We start from the raw sequence: 22,045 nt of genomic DNA, 5'->3' as shown, positions 1-22,045 counted from the left end.
TTCTGAACAAGTCGACCAACTATATACTGACAGCGAACTGCACTTGTATGGCTGGGTAAGTGTTGTTTAATGTAACGTTAACCTCGCTAGTCAGACCTCAGACATGGGCAACATACGACCCCGGAACCTCAAAGGAAATCAAAACGACCCCCAAAACATCAATAAAATGCAGCATTGTATTAACAGAAAACAGAACAATCATAACCTGCCTACCTTCCTGGCGTTGTGTGAAGGGCAGCCTGTTGCAGCAGCTCCTATTTTGTGTATTTTAAATTGCTGCTGTGACATTGAAATTTCTCCCCGAGGGGTTAATAAAGTACCTACCATACCATACCAGAAAAGAAAATGAATTAATTTATTCGTGCAGGTCTGTAGCTTACTGCAAAGTATGAGTCTGTTACACAAACACAGTCTCACAGTTACACACGTAATAACAGAACAGAAAATGATTTATTCATGAATATGACACTATTTGTTCAAAGATAGTGTCTGTGAATATTAATATTTTCCTCATTCAGTGATGCAGCAGGTCTGGCAAATAGGCTATTAGTAGTAGAAATCTGTCATGTAACAAATTCATGTAGCCTAGTTAACACAAATTAACTCTCACTCTTTAATCTTTATTTTATCACCAAAGTGGTAAATACCAGTGGGAAACTTTCACGTTTAGGAAATGAGATGGGGTTCTACCCAAAATCAAGCACCGTAAAAGTAACGTTAAAGTAACGAGTAACGTAAAAAGTTACTTTTCACAGAGGGTAACTAAGTAAAGTAAGGGATAACTTTTTTTAAGAAGTAACGAGTAACGAGCAAACACTACTTTTTAAAAGTAACTTCCCCAACACTGCAGATAACTTCTTCACTTCTGTATAGCTCGCCACCACCTTTCAGGCAAAAAAGACCAGCCTGGTCAGCACACTGGGGAAAATGAAGCGGGAGCTGCCACCGGGAGTTGCCACTGGGTGCAGCCACCCTCCACTAAAGAGTCAGCGGAGCTGTTCAGCACAAAAGTGCTGAAATCCAGTGATGTGACTCTTACCGTTTACCAGTGTAAGCCCAGCAAGAATGTGTGCATTCTGAGCTCCGTGCACACAGGTGTGGGCGTCACCGATGGGAAGAAGGCAAAGCCCGAGTCTTGCTGGTAACGCGTTGTCTGTTTACACCATTCCGACATGCCAATGTCCCACCATTCCAACAAGGCTTTCCATGTAACGAAATTAGTCAACAGGTGACTCCCTTCTTTAAGACATGCTGATAGAGGAATAGGCTACCCACATTTGGTTGTGCGTAATTACGCAGCAGAGCTCAGATAGGGACTACATAACATTGCATTGTTAAAATATCCTAAGCAGCTGTGGGTGGAAGGTATTGAATAACTTCATAATCTAGTCAATAAATTAGCCTGTAACTAATGGCTGACTTTTTTTCTTTATTTTCGGGAATTCTGTGGGTCACAGGATTTCCGTGGGTTGGGAATAATTTGATCATGGCACTGTGACGAGACAGGCAAAAAACAAACGGGAGCGAGTGGGACTAGGAATAATAACAATAGGTCAATTTTATATGAATACGGTATGCAGTTAATATGAATTGCAACACAACACAGGATGGGTATGAGACGGGACAAGATTATTTTATTGAGAGTGGGATGTGTCAGGACATCAGGACTGTCCTGATCTCCTGACAGGACAGGACACGTAGTCTACGTTTCAACAAATGCGACTTCACATGTTCTAAAACATGTTTATTTGTGTGATTATGATAGGAGTACTGCATATCAACTTAATCTCCCGTATTTTGACGGCGCCAGTCTAGTCAAAAGCGTGTAGAAGGTCAAGCTCCTGTTCATGCATTTTTCATGTTTTAAGACATGTGTACAGATGTGATACAGTCAGTGAAAGCTTACTTAATAAACACAAAGTCTCTGCATCTGAAGGAGGAGATGCCTTGAACGGAAAGCAGACCGTGGTGGTTTTCAGTCACACACTCCGATGCCACTTGTTGTTGTTGAAAAGAATCATAAAGGGGCCGCTGCCACCTGCCAAATATTCCCGGGGTTGGAGATCTCAGGGTCTGAAGTAAACACATGTTTTTATAGATATTTTCTGTTGCGCAGTGTTATTGATAAGGCCAGATGTGTCCTTTTTCTCAAAAGGGTCCTATGTTCCCCGGCAACAGCGAGTACAGATCCCCGGCAACAGCAGGGAATGTACAAAGTCCCATACAAAGCGGGGAACATATTTCCTTTTGGGGAAAGCGGGGAACATAGGACCCTTTTTTTTTTAAAGGGTCCTATGTTCCCCGATCGGGGAACATAGAACCTGGGGAATATAGGGATGACCCCGTTGCTAGGCTAATTTATACAATGTAAAATGCCATAGGCTTGTGCTAATAATGTTAGCATGTTGTATTTGTGGGGAAAATGTGTCCGGATTAAAGTATAATAATAATAATAAAGTGTTTGTCTGTGAATGCTGAGAGTTGTAGTGAAGTCAGTTGTTCTTGTTTTTCAAATTGTCTCTATTAAGTCATATTTAATGTGTGTTTTGGGTGTGTTTTGAATCAACTAAACTTAACAGCACTTCACAGAAACCTCTGCCGCCAACTTGTGTTTTGGAGGTGTAACTGCAGAGTGACACAGACACACCACAGCAGAAGTAAAAATACTCAAAAAATTTAAAATGTCAGATGAGTTCAAATTACCAAGAGCAACAGGATGGCACTTGCTGAGGCCTAACTTATAAAAAACAGCAAGGCCACCCCCTCTTTTAAATGGTCTGGAGATATGAAAATAAGCAATACATTAATATTGTGTCAAATTTCAAAGTTGATTTACTATGATTTAGTGATTCAGCTTCATAATATTGTATCATCATTGTATATAAACTACACAAGACACGGGCCTTTATTTCTTGCCACAGACCTTTATTTCTTATTCCCTCTATATTTTTCTAATGTGCTGTCATTTGCCCCATTAAATTTGCATTGTGTTGTCATTTCAAACTCAACATTTCCTGTAGTGTGCTCTTATTTCTTTTTTTAAGCAATGGCTTTTTGGCTGGCCACTCATCCAAAAAGCTCAGCTCTTTGGAGTGTATGGCTTAGTCGTCCAATGGATGGGTACTTCAGTCTCCACTGTGAGTCTTTCCAAGTCCTCCAGGGTTGTCTTTGGTCTCTTTTTTGTCTCTCTGATTAATGTCCTTCTTGCCTGGTCCTTGACTTTTGGTGGGGGCCCTTTCTTGCAGGTATGTTGTGGTGCCACATTTTTTTCCTATTTCTAATGATGGATTTGGTGGTGTGTAATGGGATGTTCAAAGTTTCAGGTTTGTTTTGTTTTTTTATCATCAAACCCTGATTTGTACATCTCCATAACTTTAAACATGACCTTTTTGCAGAGCTCCTTGGTTTTCATGGAGCAACTTGCTTAGTAGTAAACCTTGCTGAGGCGTGTTGCAGACTCTTGGGCCTTTCAGAACAGGTGTATGTATACTAAAAACATGTGACACCTAAATTGCACACAGGTTGACTTTATTTCAGTAATTATGTGACTTGCAAAGGTAAGTGGTAACACTAAGTCATATTCAGGGGCTTCATAGCAGAGGGGTAAATACATACCAAAGATATATACACAGACAACGACTTGGCGAGAAATGAAGATTTATTTAAGCTAAATATGTAACAACTGAATAAATGAATAGCAAATGATAATTATATGACACAACACAAAATTAACAGTATATAAATGGAATGAAATGAGAAGTAACACTCATGTGAGTTATTTAGTTTGGCGATAGTAGGACAGAGTATGTTAACATAGATTATAAATTCGGAACACAGGGATGTACAAAACCATTCACCTAATGAAACCTAAATTAAAATCAGGATAATTAACTAAGCCTCCTGCTCGACCTCACTCTTCACCGCACAGCGGCTCACTCAACTTATGGAAGTTCTTGTCCTACTTTTTAGCAGCGGGGATCAAAGGCGAAGCTCCTCTTGGGGCCCCGGACTGTCGCTTCGCAGCTCCCAGTCTTTCGAACAGAATGGAACAGGCTGTCTCACAGCAGAGTGGGAGCGGTCGAGTCTGCAATGTCCTGTGGGTACCCCAGGTTGGTTGCTTTAGGCTGCAGGAAGCCTTTGGGCTTGGCACGAGGACCACTGTGGCATGTGGCTGGCAGCCGCTGGTTCCGATGAATCTGAGGCGAAGAGGTTGGTCGGCAGGTGCTGGTCTGCTTCGTTCTGATTACTCGCTTATAATAATGGTGAAAACAATATCGTTGGCTGTTCGATATTGTTGTCAAAGTTATTGTTAACACGCAAAAATGTTGAAAACACTGGAGATAAAAGAAAACTAGATCAACAAAATTTAAAAGTTCAAAATAACTTTGATCGTGAGCACAAAAGAGTTACGCATGAGCTAAATAAAGTAAACACGAAAGAGCCGATGCAAACATAAAAGCAAGACAATACAAAAAAAATTGAAGAAGAGCGCAAGATGAGCCCTGTTCCCTCTAAGCTATTTTACTGCGCAATTGCACACTGCTCCCCACCTCTTTGCGCAGATGACAAAGAGTTGTACGCTCAAATATCACTGACCAGTTTTTACTTTTTTTTTTTTCTTATATGTGTTGTCCTTTGACTTGAACAGTAACTACGTACTCCACTGTGGGCGTTTGTCTGTGCAATGAGTGACAGATGACAGTGAACTGTGATGATTAAAAAAACATGCCCACCAGGCGCTGCCCAACCAATACCTGCAACAGTTGTTTAGCTTGACAGCCAATCAATGGCATTATGTTGGGTATTCGCTGCTGTCGTATTTGTTGTTAGTCATTAGCCATAGCGTCGTAGCTATGGCTAAATGTGTGGGCTGTGGCGCTTAATCCTCTGGAAATCTTAAGAAGAAACGCGTGTCGTTTAAGGTGGAGTGGCTGTCGGAGTACATACAAACAGATGAGTGTAACGCCACCGATGAAACTCGGCGGTATTTTTTCTTTTTCAAGCGAGAATGGAGTTATTTGCGAGACGTGCAAGACGTGAAGCACAAGACAGTACAAGGTGAGTTTACACACACACACACACACACAGAATATGTATGCACAAACACTTACAACATAAACATATTCTGATATTTTTCTGCACTACCTGGCCAGGCCAGCAATATGTTTTTGCCAGTAAAAACTTCATCCAGTACAGCACTGTCTGTAGTAGTAGCTCTGCTACAATTTTTGTTTACAATGTATGTTTACATGCACTCATTGCACTGCCTGGGGTCCATTTCACAAAGCACGTTTCAGAGTCTGTTAACCCTGAAATGAGGGAAACTCTGAGTTTTCCGTTTCAAAAAGGGAGGTAACTCAAACCAGAGAAAGAGGGGTAACTCTAGCCTGTTTCAGAGAGAGAGGTAACTTAAGCTCTCGGTCAGTTACTATAGTAACAGACTCTAAGAACCTAACCTGGTCGGGACCAGGTTTTTCTCAATGAACCTCGAGTTTCTCTCTGTCTCTGCCCTCTTTCAGAGCCACACACTCCATTTGATTTCCTCATTCATTCAGTCAGCAGGCGAGTTTTGGCGTAGCCTAGTTCTGCCGTCTGTCATTTAAAAAAATCATTAAAAAAAATTAGTCAGTATATTAGAAGTCCATTAGGCACAGTAGGTGGCGACTTTTTTCACTAACATGGCATGTCCTTTTGATAACGATCCCATGGATGAAGGAGCAGCATTACTGTGCAGAGAATTAAATATTCGTCGGGAGATGGTTATCAGACCGCGCATAGATGTTCTAGCATTTCCAGACAATTATATTTTTGAGCTGTAGCCTACCGTTTCAGGTCACAGTCCATCATCTACATACACAACCTAATCCGTCCTTACATTTGCAACATTACCAGTCGTAATCATGCTCTCACATCCCAGCAGATATTGTGTGTTGCGCTGCGTTTCTTTGCAAATGGAAGTTTTTTGTACAATGTCTGAGCACTTGAGTAAGGCAACTATGCAGGGCGGTCAGAAAAGTGTGCTCGTTTTACGGGCATCTGCCTTCTTTCTGTTGGCTGAGTAGAAGTCTGTGTTAGTTTAAATAGGCTTAATTATTTAACAGAACATGATATAGATGAGAAGACATTTATGTGTGTGAAAACAGCATTATGTTGGGGATAAAACAACTGCACAGTCAAACAGCCACTTAATATTTACTTTACAATGTAAAACATGATCAAAATGAGGTACCCCCATGAGACTGTACCGAGGTCTTACCTGTTTGAACAATGTTTTTATATTTCATCCTAAGCTGCTGCCAAGTGCGCTTCTCCCCCGCGGGATTGCGGGGAATAAATTAATAGGCTACCATTCAAGCAGTTTTCCCCTGTAATATTATTGTGATTGCAAAGGACTACATTAAACTTACGCATTGACCCAAGCAGCAATGTTCTCCCACACCATCTCCCTCTCTTTTGCAGCTGCAGCAGTGTTGCACTTCTTTTTGAAAACGTGTGCAAACTCGCCATATGAGCGCATTAAGATTTCTAATTCTAGTAAGAAAGACAAAAGACAAAAGAAAGACAAACGCAGCCCTCCTCTTCCCCGTTGCTATGGTGACTCGTCGAATCGGGGCTACATTGATGCTGACTTTTTATAGTTGTGGTGCACGCGCTTAACTCCAGGTGAAACTACTCTGAGTTGATTAAACTGATTCAAATCAGCTGTTCTGGAACCGGAAACTCAGAGTTTCCTATCTCAAAGTAGATCAACTCAGAGTTCAGGATTAGAGTCCGAGTTTGTTGAACCTGCTTTGTGAAACGGACCCCTGGCCACTAATGTTTTTTGCCAGGAGAATGTTTTCATCCAGTACAGTGGCATTGTCTGTAGTAGCACATCTACAATTTAAGTTTTCATTTAGTTTTTGATCTAGTATATTATATTTGTTGCAGTTTAGAGGCCTAAAGTAGTTGGCAATTACTATTAAACAGTGTTACTTATTTTGTATTCCAAAGAGTTGTTTGCTCTTTGTGTTGCCATCACTCTTAAATGTTTGTGTATTGTCTCCAAGTGACTTTTATGGAGCACATTTTTCTCTTAATTGTTCACATTATGGCAATAAATGCAAAATCTATTTTGCCAAAACAATGTTTTGTTATTAGGGGCCGGGCAGCTGAGGAAATCCTACTTCCCATGTGCAAAAAATCACCAAACTTTGCACAAAGGTCCAGTCCCATGCCAGATTGCCTTAGCTGCAAAAACAGGCCAATAGTCCTGATGGTGGCACTACAGCAAGCCTCTAAAATTCAAAATTTTGAAAATTCACAACAAATCAACCATATGTGCTACAGATTTGCAACTTTCACCAAAATGTAGCCCCAATACTGAAGAAACTTTTGTACATTTAAACCTATTGCAAATTATTAAGTCCATCACTCTGTTTTTTTCAAAAACTGTAAAACATATTAAACCTATCGCCTCCCACAATTTTTGCTCAATTGACACCAAACTTGCTACAGAGCATCTTCAGACTGTCCTACACAAACGATTCCACAGATTTTTGATTTATCAAAAAGTGAGCCTACAGTGCATCAAAATGTTTGACTGTAAACGGTACTGTAAACATATACTTGCAAATTCTTGCTAAATACATCAGCTGCTGACTATCGGACTGCAACAGTGCTGCTGCTGCACCAGTGCCATGACTTATGGTTGGACCTCGAGAGAGCAGGTCTGCAGTTTCAATTCCTTGTTGGAGCGACGTGCTATTGCTTGCAGTGTATTTACTGGGTCGCCGACATCAAGGTGATATCTGTGGTGGTATCAAGGAGTGCTTCATGTACAAATTCATTTTCAAGTGTTATGGACAGATAGAATTTATGAGCGACCCCTTTCTTGGTGAGGTGGCAGAAGAACTGTTGGAAGGGTGGTTCACCCTGTATGGTTAGGGGGTTCTCCTTGGAAGAATCATCTTTTGAATCCAGCTGAACCTACAGGACAGCACTGGGAGGTGTTAACTGAGACAAGTTTTGTTCAGGAGAATTGGACTGGACTGTCGTGACCCAGTTTGAAAGCAGTGCAGGCTCGGGTTCACAGGGGTCCAGATAGATTTCTTCAGCCTCTGCCTCAGGTGAGTCGGTCAAAACGACCTGAGGGGAGGGTTCAGGGCATGCGGAGGTGACGGAAAAGAGGTCAGCTTTATCCTTTTTTCTCTACCCATGTTCTGCATGACGCGTCTGATAGCGTCAAGTTCTTCCTCACTAATACCAACTTTTGTAGACTTATCTCTGGAGTCATTGTCCTTCTTTGTTTTTTCTTCAGACAGATCCTGCTTCAGCGGTTGTTTGCCCTGGAAGTAAGTGTCTTGTACTTTATGTCGTTCACTTTATTTGCGGTCCCGGGTAGGACAGTTCTCCCGTTAGTTTGGTGAAAACTTATCTGATCCGTGGTTGGGGAAACGGGGATTCCCCTTAAACTTTGGTTTCTGGTTCTGACCCGACCATGGTGGTCTTGAGTAGCCATTACTGTGATGGGCTGGTTTAGGTGGAGGGGATTTTTCTGTCTGACCAGGCTGATGAGTTTTGGGAGGGGTTGTGCGGTGGTCATGTGGTTTGCCATTAGAAACCCCTTCCAACTCCAAAGTTGTAGCTTCGAGACTCAAGATTGTGTTGGGTTCTCCGTGTTTAGTCACGTTTTGTTTTTGTTTAGCAAAACCCTTTAAAGCAAGTTCTCGTAGGTGTCAACTTGTTAGAGTACGAGGACATGCCGCAACACCAAGATGGACACTAGTAGTGGGATGTTCTGGATAAAGAGAGCCTTGAAATGCAGGTCCTCCTCCATCCCAGGTTCATTTCCAACCAAAGTAGGTGAGACGCAGGCGATGATAGTATTGCTGAGGAGATTCATTTCTTCCCTGTTTGACTGTCATGGCAGAGGTCAAACCAGTTTGTGAGAGGTAGTCAGAGAATTCTTCAAGCAGTGCTTGGCAAAGAAGGGTATAGTCGGTCCTGATATATTCAGGCAGGTGGTCAATGAAAGCACTGATGTCTCGACTAGAGGTCTCCTTGATAAGGTAAATCTTGTCGTCAACTGTGGCGTTCGGAAACTTCCATAGATAGAAGTCAATATCTCTGAGTTAGAGATTGGTGTGATGTGAACCACCAAGATTGGGTTCAAAGCGAGTTATGTTGTGTGTGATTTTATCTAGGTCTCTATCTGAGGGACCCTGCGCAAAGTGAGTACCCACAGTCAGGTGGGGCTGTTGAGCGTAAATGTAATTTACCTGTTTCAGTGGTGGCCAGGTGTCCCAAGAATGGGAGACCTGCTCAGGTGGAAACAGTGGGGCGGGTCGCACGGGCAGATCTCTGCTTGACGGACCCGGCGCAAGGTGAGCGTCAGTCACTGGATCGGGATGTCGAGTGAAGTCCCCCCTGGTTTGCTCAGTTCGGGGCCGGGTGTCCCAAGAACGGGAGGCACGTTCAAGCAACAGAACAATGGAGAAGATTGCAAGGGTAAATCTCCTTGAGATGATTTCAGAGACTTGGTATTTCTCTTTGCTTCAAGGGGAGGTTCATCAAGAAAGACTCTGTGGCTTTGGCTCTGTTCAAAGGAGTACTGTAATTCTCTTTTTGCATCTGCAAGTTCTTCTTCTTTGATAAACTGTTGGCGTTGCGACTCAGCAACTCTGTCTTTGGCGTCTGTCAGTTGTTGGCGCAGATCGCTGATCTGCTCTTGATCCATATCTTTATACTTAGCCTGGATTTTGACTTGAGCTTTTAAATCTCTTATTTCATTGGCGGCTTTCTTAAGAAGGTTTTTGGCCTCATCATGTTCTTGGGTTACCATTGTGAGCCTTTCCGTGGTTGCAAATAGTTCCACGTCACGGTCATGGAGGTGGTTGACCAACTCTGCGTTCTTACCTTGCAACTCAGCATTCTTTTCATCTTTTGAAGTTGCACCATCAGCGTCCTCCTGTGAAGTATTAGGTTGAGCTTTCAACTCGCTAATATCTCTTTCTGCTTTGGCCAGAACCCGTTGAGTGCTCTCGAGTGTTTGTTTGAGGGCTCTCCGCTCAGCTGACATCACAACTGCCATTTTTTCTAACATCTCGGTCAGTGCCTGGCCTTTTAGTGGGGTGACTAAAGCTGTGGTTGTTAATTGTGACAGTATAGATTCAAGATTGGAAGGTTCAGTTTTCTGGATGTCAATGGCAAAGTTAGGTATCAATTCTTTAGTCATGTCCACCAACGCTGGCTCGAGATCATCAAGGGGGTCTCCCTGGCTTGAGGGTTCAGAAGAGTGACCTGTAGCCATGTTGGCTTTAGCTTCAGATCAGTGAGAACACAAAAATCATCAAATTGAGAGAGTCTATCAATAAGTGTAGTACGAGAAAGACAAAAAAAAATTATTTAATTTTTTTTCAAAATGTGTAAGGTGTGTAAATATTTTATTTTCTCACGTTTTATTTTATTTTAATTTGAATTTTTATCAAAATTGTATAGATAGGTTTGTCTCTCTCTCTCTCTCTCTCTATATATATATATAATATATAGATGTGTGTATGTTTGTTAGCTTTACAAATTAATAGTGCTATATATATGTGTATGTTTGTTAACTTTACAAATCAATAGTGCTATTAGTAGTTATAGAAAATCAGATTGGTGAATTTAAATTTTTCTTTTGAGATGAAAAATAACCTAAAACAGTCAATAGTAACTAGTGAGTTTTCAGTAACTAGAGCAGTTAGTCTATTTAAAATTTCCTGTGGTAAAAACAGTCAAAATCACATAGCACAGTTTGTAATTAATCACAATTTAGATCAAAAACACACAAAATAAGCTACTTATTTATGAATGGTAAGACAACTCTTAAATTCAAATGTGGTTAAATACCCTTTAAAATGAAATCAGGCTTAACATAGGTTAGATTTAAAAGAAATTGTTTTCTATAATGATAATAATATTGGATAATGGGTTTATCAAAGTTAACCAGACTTAAAGAGGCAACAGACAGCATCTTTTCCTAAATATATCATTATGAAAATAATGTGGATTGCACAGTAAAATCTTACTATCAGCGTTTACATAGGTTACTTAGTGGCTTTGCAATCTTTGCAATAAGCTTCTGCCATTGGGGGCGAAATTTTGCGAAGAAAATCTGCTTTATGGCAGGAAACGATCATGTATTGCGAAACTGGTCAGTCAGCCAATCAGGGACTGGAGCTGGTCCTTATGAAGAGTTGGGCATGACATAGAGTCACAAGCACAATGGCAGACGGACAGTTTGGAGACAAGTGAAAAACGGCCTAGCAAAAGCAAACAAGCTCTTCTGTCTGAGGAGGCAAAGAAGAGCAAAAAGGAGAGTGATAAAAGAAGAGGAAAAACAAGAGTAAACCTCAGTCAGGCGTTCAAGAGATGGAGAGAGCTTCGTGACCAAAGAGGCTTCAAAACCCACGTCCAGCTAGCTTTCTTTCTAATGGATCAGTAATTAACAAGGCTAAATGTTAGCTAGCCGAGAGAGGACTGTACTGTACTGGCTGCTAGTTCATTCCTAGCTGGCCAGCATCGCAAACCACCGCAACCAGGGACCGGGTAGCGTGTGTTGGTCGGCTGACATCCTCGTTGACAGTGATACCCCCCTCCCTTCCTTCTGTTCTCTTTTCACGGAGGCAGCTATTGACAGACATCGCCCAGCTAAGTTACGCCCAGCTAAGTGAACACTGAACTCTATTTCTTATTCAATTTGAGCTCCAACCGGCCGCATCCTTTCCATACGGTACCGTTTATTCTAGAATCGGGACTGTTTACATATTGGTGCATATTGGTATAATTCCACTTTAGAACATGGCACTCTTAAATACTTGATTCTGATTGGTCAATCAACAAAATTCTGGGGTGTTTATTTCTTGAGATATCACCGCTGCTCTGCTGCTCCATTGCTAGGGACGGCATAGCAACGGCCTTAGACTGAGAAGCATCAAAATCAGTTAACAAAATAAATATAATAAAATAAATAATAATAAAATAATTTATTATAAATAATATAATAAAAATCTTTTCTTTATTTTCATGACTATTTACATTGTAGATTCTCACTGAAGGCATCAAAACTATGAATGAACACATGTGGAGTTATGTACTTAACAAAAAAAGGTGAAATAACTGAAAACATGTTTTATATTCTAGTTTCTTCAAAATAGCCACCCTTTGCTCTGATTACTGCTTTGCACACTCTTGGCATTCTCTCCATGAGCTTCAAGAGGTAGTCACCTGAAATGGTTTCCACTTCACAGGTGTGCCTTATCAGGGTTAATTAGTGGAATTTCTTGCTTTATCAATGGGGTTGGGACCATCAGTTGTGTTGTGCAGAAGTCAGGTTAATACACAGCCGACAGCCCTATTGGACAACTGTTAAAATTCATATTATGGCAAGAACCAATCAGCTAACTAAAGAAAAACGAGTGGCCATCATTACTTTAAGAAATGAAGGTCAGTCAGTCCGGAAAATTGCAAAAACTTTAAATGTGTCCCCAAGTGGAGTCGCAAAAACCATCAAGCGCTACAACCAAACTGGCACACATGAGGACCGACCCAGGAAAGGAAGACCAAGAGTCACCTCTGCTTCTGAGGATAAGTTCATCCGAGTCACCAGCCTCAGAAATCGCAAGTTAACAGCAGCTCAGATCAGAGACCAGATGAATGCCACACAGAGTTCTAGCAGCAGACTCATCTCTAGAACAACTGTTAAGAGGAGACTGCGCCAATCAGGCCTTCATGGTCAAATAGCTGCTAGGAAACCACTGCTAAGGAGAGGCAACAAGCAGAAGAGATTTGTTTGGGCCAAGAAGCACAAGGAATGGACATTAGACCAGTGGAAATCTGTGCTTTGGTCTGATGAGTCCAAATTTGAGATCTTTGGTTCCAACCGCCGTGTCTTTGTGAGACGCAGAAAAGGTGAACGGATGGATTCCACATGCCTGGTTCCCACTGTGAAGCATGGAGGAGGAGGTGTGATGGTGTGGGGGTGTTTTGCTGGTGACACTGTTGGGGATTTATTCAAAATTGAAGGCACACTGAACCAGCATGGCTACCACAGCATCCTGCAGCGACATGCCATCCCATCCGGTATGCATTTAGTTGGACGATCATTTATTTTTCAACAGGACAATGACCCCAAACACACCTCCAGGCTGTGTAAGGGCTATTTGACCAAGAAGGAGAGTGATGGAGTGCTGCGGCAGATGACCTGGCCTCCACAGTCACCGGACCTGAACCCAATCCAGATGGTTTGGGGTGAGCTGGACCGCAGAGTGAAGGCAAAGGGGCCAACAAGTGCTAAACACCTCTGGGAACTCCTTCAAGACTGTTGGAAAACCATTTCAGGTGACTACCTCTTGAAGCTCATGGAGAGAATGCCAAGAGTGTGCAAAGCAGTAATCAGAGCAAAGGGTGGCTATTTTGAAGAAACTAGAATATAAAACATGTTTTCAGTTATTTCACCTTTTTTTGTTAAGTACATAACTCCACATGTGTTCATTCATAGTTTTGATGCCTTCAGTGAGAATCTACAATGTAAATAGTCATGAAAATAAAGAAAACGCATTGAATGAGAAGGTGTGTCCAAACTTTTGGCCTGTACTGTATATATATATATATATATATATATATATATATATATATACACACACACATATATATGGGGTCAACTGTTTTTTTTTTAGCTTGGCGCCACCTAGCGTCAGCGGTATTGCTCGCACTGTCGCAATGACCAAATTGACCGTGGGGACATCGCCCAGCTAAGTTAAAAATAAAAATCGTTCTGAACAATTTTAATGGTTTAAAAAGCATATATACATATATATATATAAAACTGTTTTTTTTTTTAGCTTGGCGCCACCTAGCGTCAGCGGTATTGCTTGCACTGTCGCAATGACCAAATTGACCGTGGGGACATATATATATATATATATATATATAAAACTTTTTTGTTTTGTTAAAATTGCTTACTAGTAAAACATTCAAACTCTTTTCATGGGGCCCAAAATCCCTGGCGGCGCCCCTGTCCCCACGGTCAATTTGATCATTGCGACAGTGCGAGCAATACCGTTGACGCTAGGTGGCACCAAGCTAAAAAAGAAAATGAATCCTATCTGTTGCCTCTTTAACTTAAATCAATGTTGGTTATTTAAGACTCTCATCAATTGTAGACACAGTTGTGAACCAAACTCAGTTAACCAAACAACCAGGAGAGGGCGCTGTTCAATTTGCAAATTCGATGTAATGAGGGTCAGCAACTAGGGAGGGCACTGTTCAGTTTGTAAATTGAATGTAATGAGGCAAAGCAAACAAAGAGGGCGCTGTTCGATTTTAAGCCTGCAATGCAATTGGGCAGAATAGCCCAAGGGGGCGCTACTATGAGGAAGTACTAAATAGTAGAAGAAGATTAGGGCAGGAAGTGACGGTTTAGCACCGCCCACTGAGTGTCTTCAGCTGTTTAGCCTCAGCAGACCACAACTACTCAAAACACCCAGAGCAAAACATCGTAGGCAATCATATTGCAGCAGTTTACAGTTTCACTAAACCCACACACAGATGAACATGACAGCTTCACCCATTTAGCACAGTTACCCAGCAGGGCAATCAGCTAACACTTTATCGTTCGGCAACAATTTCATTCACTCTTACCAAAGTAGTGAATCAACTTTAAATCTTGGCAACAGTCAGCGCTGTTCCAGCACAAGCGTTACTATAGCAACGACAGTAACAACTTTTTACCCCTTCACTGCTGTCTCGGCTAGGTAGTTAATCTAACCAGAAGACACAGAGGATCTGAATTAATTACAATTTTCTGGAGTATTGTAGCAAAGCTTAATTTAAACAGGACATAATTATGACTCCGCGTTTCATGCCAATCAATGTGGACCAGCTCAGTGGCCTTGTGGTAGAGTGTCCGCCCTGAGACTGGGAGGTCGTGGATTCGATCCCCGGCCGGGTCATACCAAAGACTATAAAAATGGGACCCATTGCCTCCCTGCTTGGCACTCAGCATCAGGGGTTAGAATTGGGGGGTTAGATCACCACATGATTCCCGAGCGCAGCGCCGCTGCTGCTCACTGCTCCCTCAGGGGATGGGTCAAATGCGGAGAACAAATTTCACACATTCAGGTGTGTGACAATCAGTGGAACTTTACCTTTACCTTTTACCAATGTGTCAAATAGGCCTTTCTCAACGCGTACGGGACGCTTTATTGAGATATCTGAGAGATGGTGCTGTAGCATTGTTCCAACCTGTCAATGTTCCGACCTCTCATTAGTCCGACGTCCCGTTGTTCTGATATGTGATTATACTAGGCTATACTGTATTTGTGTACCATAGAGGATCAGCAAATGCAACAAAAGTAGGCTACTGATCGAGATACAAGTGTCATAGAGAGAAGAGAGTGAAACACCATAACCTCCTGTTATTAACTCTGGGGTCCGGGTTGTGTGGGGAGCTCTCCGCGGTGCTGAACGGCTCCCGGCGGGCGTATTTCTGCCTTGCCTTGGCTCTGGGTCATCTGGGAAAGGCTTGAGGTGAAGCAGGCTCACGGCTTATGTGTTTGCCACTTTCTTTTTCATTTTAACCCACACCATGATCTTTTCCTGACCCTAACCAAGTGGTTTCTGTGCCTAAACCTAACCAGACCTTAACCACAGGGCATCATGATGATTTCAGAACAACGGGACTTCGGAACAATGGGTTTAATATGGTCGGAACAATGGGATGTCAGACCAATGGGAGGTCGGACCAGTGGGCAGACCCCTGAGAGATTCGGTGTCACATGCACCACAATTGAAACATTAAGGCTTACTGTAGTTTACCTCTTAACTTCAGTGTTATAACACAAATATATAATTAACCATGGTCTAAACGTGAAGACTTAAATCATCTAGCTTTTGGGTTTAGCGTCATCCACCCCAAAGGTTACACTTCACTGCCATTATTAATGCTCACACACAAATCAGAAGTACAAAAGAAAAAAACGCACACGATCGATCCTCCAGTGGACAACCTGCTCAGAATATGCTAATATGATAAACCTTACGGGGGCTATCGGGGAAATTTATTCTCACTACAGCCGTTGAAATTGCCAAGGTTTGTCTGTTTATATAACTTGTTTACAGGAACAATGATTTGATAAGGCTTCACACGGGGCACCATATATGTAGGGGAAATACCTCTTTGAGAATATTTGCACTTGTAACAAAATTTTGGGGCACCACCATCCCAATGAGGGAAGCGACTAATCAAATTAATAACTCTGTAAGTCACTTACTAATTTGTCAGCACGCTTATCAATAATGAATCAATCTCAATATTTGGGTTATGAATTCTCTATACAGTGTATAGATACACTATGAATACAATATTCCTCAGTATTCCGCTTAGAAATGCGTTCTGCTCTATCAACTCAAGCTCACGCTAGCACTAGGAGAGCGACGTCTGTGGTGAGGCTGGGGAGGGTGAGGGGGAGTGAGGGGGGAGCCAAAGAATTCTCAGGAGGCGCTCTAGCCGGTGCGCTACAGAGTGATGTTCATTTACCGGAGGCATTTTATATCTGGCCGATTTTTGGATACTATGGCGGGGCAAATTAGTCAATGTATGGGAAACACTGTATAGAAAACTCATGCCCTTTTTCTCCTTGCGTGATGTAATCCACATGATCCAGTGGGTGCGCCGCTTTAAGTGGTCCGACCGGCAACCTGTTTAGTTCTGCGTTCTGCGTTGTCCTTCTGACTCTTCGGCAGGGGTCACAGCTTGGCATGAAGTGTAAGGGCCCATGGGTGATAAAATTCTCCTTTGGTTAGACTTCAGAGTAGATACCATTTATGCCATCTATAAGCAAGGATCAAGTATTCCTCAGTAATCCAGTACTGCTCAGTCCATCACACTGTATTATTTGTCAAAATATTTATCAAAATATTTAAGTATTATTTTGTATTAGTCAGTATTTTTGCTCTATTCAGCACAGTTAGACAGCCATGGTCATATTAAATGGTGGACTATAGTGTATGCTATGATGTGCATCGCCATGTGTCATTGGTGTCCCATATAATTTTAAAAGAATAAAACTTTACTATTGATGTTCAAGTTGTTTGTGTTTGATTTGGTAGCATCTAGCAGTGAGGTTGCAGAACTGAAACTTCTTGTGTGCCAAATCTGTAGGAGAACTATGGTGGCTGATACCAAAACACGAATGACCCCATCTAGAGCCAGTGTTTGGTATGTCTGTTGGGGGCTCAAAGACTGATGTTGTCTCAAAAATGTGGCAGGATGTAACAGTTAATAAATCATCAGCTAGCACTTTTGCCTGCTTTCCAGCTGATGCTATTGCACACAACAAACTCTGAATGTACTTTGATTTCCTGTTGACAACAACTTCTCTTGTAGCCTGTCTGTGTGGCAGGCGTTTTCTGTGTCCGCTGGTGGCATTGAACCCACGACAAAATAAATGGACAAGAGAGGAGGGTAGACGGCAAATAAGATTAATTGAACTCTGCATCTTGAGTCTTTTTGTGCCAAGGTTCCACAGCATAACCTAAAGTACTTGAGACTCTAAAGACTCAAGATTTGTTTTTTTTGTTGTTTTTTTTAAGTCTTTAGTATTTCAATAAAACTCTACTGTCATTCTTCTGTACTGTATCATTTCTGTACATTGATATGTCATTTTGCAGGTATGAATTGACAGAATAAAGCAACACTATTTGTGACCAAGATGAACATGATATTATCAGGTTATCTACCCTTTCTTCCTCCTGATTAGACCTTTTTTCTGTTCCTCCCCAGCTTCTCTCTCTCTCTGCTGCTCCACACACACAAGCCTGTTGGCAGCAATCAGTGATCCAAATCTGAAGCCTAAATTCCTCTGTTTGGATGGTACAATGATACAAGACAATACTATCAACACATCTCTGATTAAGTCTAGCAGATAATACTGTATGCTAAAAAAGACAGTTTCTTGCTTTTTCAATTGAGCAAATTATTTCTCATCCTCACACATCTCTACATCTGGTCAGGGTGCCTGAGTTGTTGCCAGATTCCAATTAGCACTGATTTGTCTTCAGCTGAGACAAATTCAACTTGTAGCTAAACCAAATCGATGTACTGCTGCAGTGTTGGTACTTTGGTAGGTCCTTTTACTCCCAAAGCTCAGCTTGTCAGTGTGATCAGACTTCAGATTAGCTGACTGCCCTGTAATAATAGAATAGGTACCCAGTAGTTAAAAAATAACAATGGTACAACCAAAAATGTATAAACATTTGTAATCAGCTACTGTATATGCTGTTTTTTGTATCTGTTTGTATGTTGTGCTTTAAATACCCTACAATGATACCCATTTAAATAAAGAGCCAACCTGGGACACACACACACACACACACACACACACACACAAAAAAAACAACAAATGAATGACTTTTAAAAAGTCATTTTTATTTTGCAAGTGCAGCAGATAGTGAATCAAATTATGAAACAAGTCAAAGATTAATGACAATACATGATGCCAGACAAGAGTGCTATTTTGCTCTCTATCCTCAAGAGGACAGTGGCACAGACTCAGGAAATGAATCATTTAAGACTGAGGAGTGCCTGTAAAGTCAACTGATTTCCCCATTGACATTGATTTTATGCAAAAAGACAAAACTTTCATTAAAGTAAATGTGTAAAATTTTACAGAAACTGTCCAGAATCCTTTTAAAATTTTGTAGTTGTTTGAGCTGTAGAGTATGAAAACACTTTCAAAACTTTTTGAAACAGTCATTAAATTAATAATTATCCATGCCTCTGTGTAAATTCTGTAAATGTAATATACTAAGTTATTTCTTTCTTTATATTAACAAATATTTTGTCAATTACTTTCCATCATGTTGCTGTAGGGGAGTGTATACTACTCAATGTATCGAGAGAGTAAACAAACAGTAAGATTGTATTCATTTGAACGGAGCCAGATTCACTATTTCCCTCTGCGTACAGTCTTCATGCTAAATTAGGATGAAGGTGACAGGTATAGCAATCACTGAACTACACAAACAGCAAACAGTGGAAAGTAAAAGGACCTTGCAGAACGGTCCAAACTACATTGACATCCATGTACATTTGCTATGATGGACAATCAAACATTGGCACAAATATTTATTGGAAAAGAAGCAGAAACAAGCATAGATTAGCATGAAAAATTAATGGATATGAAAATGAATGATCATTTCAGACTCAGGTGCAGACATATTCATTACAATCATCTCATTCTGTCCCGGTGACTTCCACCTCACACAGTGTCAAATACTTTCTTCTTCCAGGAATCACAATGTTCACATACTGGCCCTCCATTCCATTACACACAAAAGTTTGTGAGGCCCCAGCTGGGATAGACTGGATAACAGCACACCTGAAGAAAAGAAAAATGAAACAGTTACAGATGATGCCTTTGCGCTGAAAACTCTGTTTTCCTAATAAGAATATATGTAGATATACAGTGCACTGATTTCCTGTAACATACATACCAGTGTAAAATGTTCAAACCAAATAAGAAAGTGCTGTTACCTGGGATTAGCATTGCCATTGTCATTGAGGGAGTTTCCAATGTGGATCTCAGCACCATTAAGCCGATCATGGCAACAATCTCCTCTGTTGGTGATGGTGACAGTGTTAATCTTATATGTTCTCAGGAGGTCCAGTCTCCACCATGGTCTGCTTTCGCAGTTTGTGTGGGTGCAGGATCCTTGATTCCAGATGCTTGCCTGATCTCCATCAATGGCCCTTTCAGCGACCCCACCATGCAACACGGAGGACTGAGTCACTTGTCCAAATTGAGCAATATTAGAAGCTGGACAAAGTCAAAAAATGTTATTAAAGGCAATCTGGGGAAGTTGCAGGAGTATATGATCTGATGATCTGACCAAAGCCACCAAAAACAGGCAATCAGCATATTATTGTATAGTTATATCACCAGCTGGAGGAGGGTTACCTGCAACCTGACCAGTGACTTCCACCTCACACAGTGTCAGATATTCTGGTCTTCCAGGAATCACAATGTTAACATACTGGCCCTCCATTCCATTACACATAAAAGTTTTGGAGATCCCAGCTGGGATAGAATGGATAACAGCACACCTGAAGAAAAGGAAAATGAAACACAAGTATGAGTAAATGATGTTACCAGATCAAAACTATGCATCTTGCACATTAATTTTTGGATACAGATGATGCTTTTGCCCCTAAAACTCTGTCTTTCTATTAGGAATATATGTGGATATCTAGTGCACTGATTTCCTGTGACATACACAACCAGTGTAAAATGTTCAAACCAAATATAAGATAGAACGTGTTGTTACCTGGGATTAACATTGCCATTGTCATTGAGGGAGTTTCCAATGTGGATCTCAGCACCATTAAGCCGATCATGGCAACAATCTCCTCTGTTGGTGATGGTGACAGTGTTAATCTTGTATGTCCTCAGGAGGTCCAGTCTCCACCATGGTCTGCTTTCATGGTTTGTGTGGGTACAGGATCCTTGATTCCAGTTGCTTGCCTGATTTCCATCAATGGCCCTTTTAGGGACCCCACCAAACGCCACTGAGGACTGAGTCACTTGTCCAAATTGAGCAATATTAGAAACTGGACAACGTAAGAAAAAAAAAATGTTATTAAAGGTAATCTGGGGAAGTTGCAGGAGTATTAGGTCTGTTGACCTGACCAAAACTACCAAAAACAGGCAATCAGCATATTATTGTATAGTTAAGGTGGTACATATTACCAGTAGGAGGAGGGTTACCTGCAAGCTGACCAGTGACTTCCACCTCACACAGTGACAGATATTCTGGTCTTCCAGGAATCACAATGTTCACATACTGGCCCTCCATTCCATTACACACAAAAGTTGTGAAGGTCCCAGCTGGGATAGAATTGATAGATTGACACCTGAAAAAAATTAACATGAAACAGAAAAATTAGTAAATTATGTTAGTTGATGAAACTGTGAATATATGTAGATATACAATGCACTAATTTCCTGTAACATACACACCAATGTAAAATGTTCAAACCAAATATAAGATAGAAAGTGCTGTTACCTGGGATTAGCATTGCCATTGTCATTGAGGGAGTTTCCAATGCGGATCTCAGCACCATTAAGCCGATCATGGCAACAATCTCCTCTGTTGGTGATGGTGACAGTGTTAATTCTATATGTTGTCAGGAGGTCCAGTCTCCACCATGGTCTGCTTTCAAGGTTTGTGTGGGTACAGGATCCTTGTTCATAGATTCTTGCCTGATTTCCATCAATGGCCCTTTCAGGGACCCCACCAAACGCCACAGAGGACTGAGTCACTCGTCCACCTCGAGCAATATTAGAACCTGGACAAAGTCAAAAAATGTTATTAAAGGTAATCTGGGGAAGTTGCAGTTTTAGATCTGTTGATCTGACCAAAAGCAACCAAAATCAGAAAACTATTCATCATTAATAATTTCATTGAACCAGTTAAATAATATAGTATAGTATAGTATAGTATAATCTCACCAGACTGGCCACTTGTCTGTCCTAAAACAGCCAACAAGACAAAGACCACAGCTGGAGTCATCATCCTGTGAAGCAAGTTGACACTCATACAATCATATCAAACCTCCATTTTAAAGCCTCTACATATATTTCTACACATGCATAAACATTCATATACATAATGTGCACATACATTCTTAACACAAACTAACCTGATCAGGAAAAAAGCCACACCTGACCACCACCTTTACATATAATTTCCATCTTTACACACTCATGTCCAAATCTACCTGTTGCAAATGTGTTCACACTTTTTTAATTGGTTTCACACATTTTCAATCCCCTCTTTAAAAAAAACCCCAAAACAGTTAACACAGATCTCCTAGACTCTAAACTATTTTGGATTACCTGTGTTAAACAAAAGGAAAACATATATTCACAGCTAATAACAATTACTCAAATAATTATGAATCTCTACTGCACCTGCACATTGCGAAACTCTTCAACCAGCAATCAGTCTGTATCCACCTATAAAT

General features: G+C 41.1%; 1 protein-coding gene across 1 annotated transcript in view; it reads right to left on the bottom strand.

Annotated features, from left to right (window-relative positions):
- Positions 1 to 21,591, bottom strand: part of LOC117266159 (uncharacterized) — a 32,415-nt gene extending 10,824 nt beyond the window's left edge. Inside the window, exons 1-5 of the mRNA XM_078171226.1 lie at positions 21,531 to 21,591; positions 21,085 to 21,367; positions 20,787 to 20,932; positions 20,347 to 20,629; positions 20,005 to 20,125 (exon numbers count right to left, since the gene is read on the bottom strand). Coding sequence (XP_078027352.1) covers positions 20,005 to 20,125; positions 20,347 to 20,629; positions 20,787 to 20,932; positions 21,085 to 21,367; positions 21,531 to 21,591 — 894 coding nt within the window. The remainder of the gene's footprint in view (positions 1 to 20,004; positions 20,126 to 20,346; positions 20,630 to 20,786; positions 20,933 to 21,084; positions 21,368 to 21,530) is intronic.
- Positions 21,592 to 22,045: the final 454 nt, after the last annotated feature.

This window comes from Epinephelus lanceolatus, chromosome 10 (assembly GCF_041903045.1).
Source record: "Epinephelus lanceolatus isolate andai-2023 chromosome 10, ASM4190304v1, whole genome shotgun sequence".
In the NCBI taxonomy this organism is placed as follows: Eukaryota; Metazoa; Chordata; class Actinopteri; order Perciformes; family Serranidae; genus Epinephelus; species Epinephelus lanceolatus.
The sequence above is the reverse complement of the archived record's forward strand: the minus strand, read 5'-3'. Positions and strand labels throughout refer to the sequence as shown.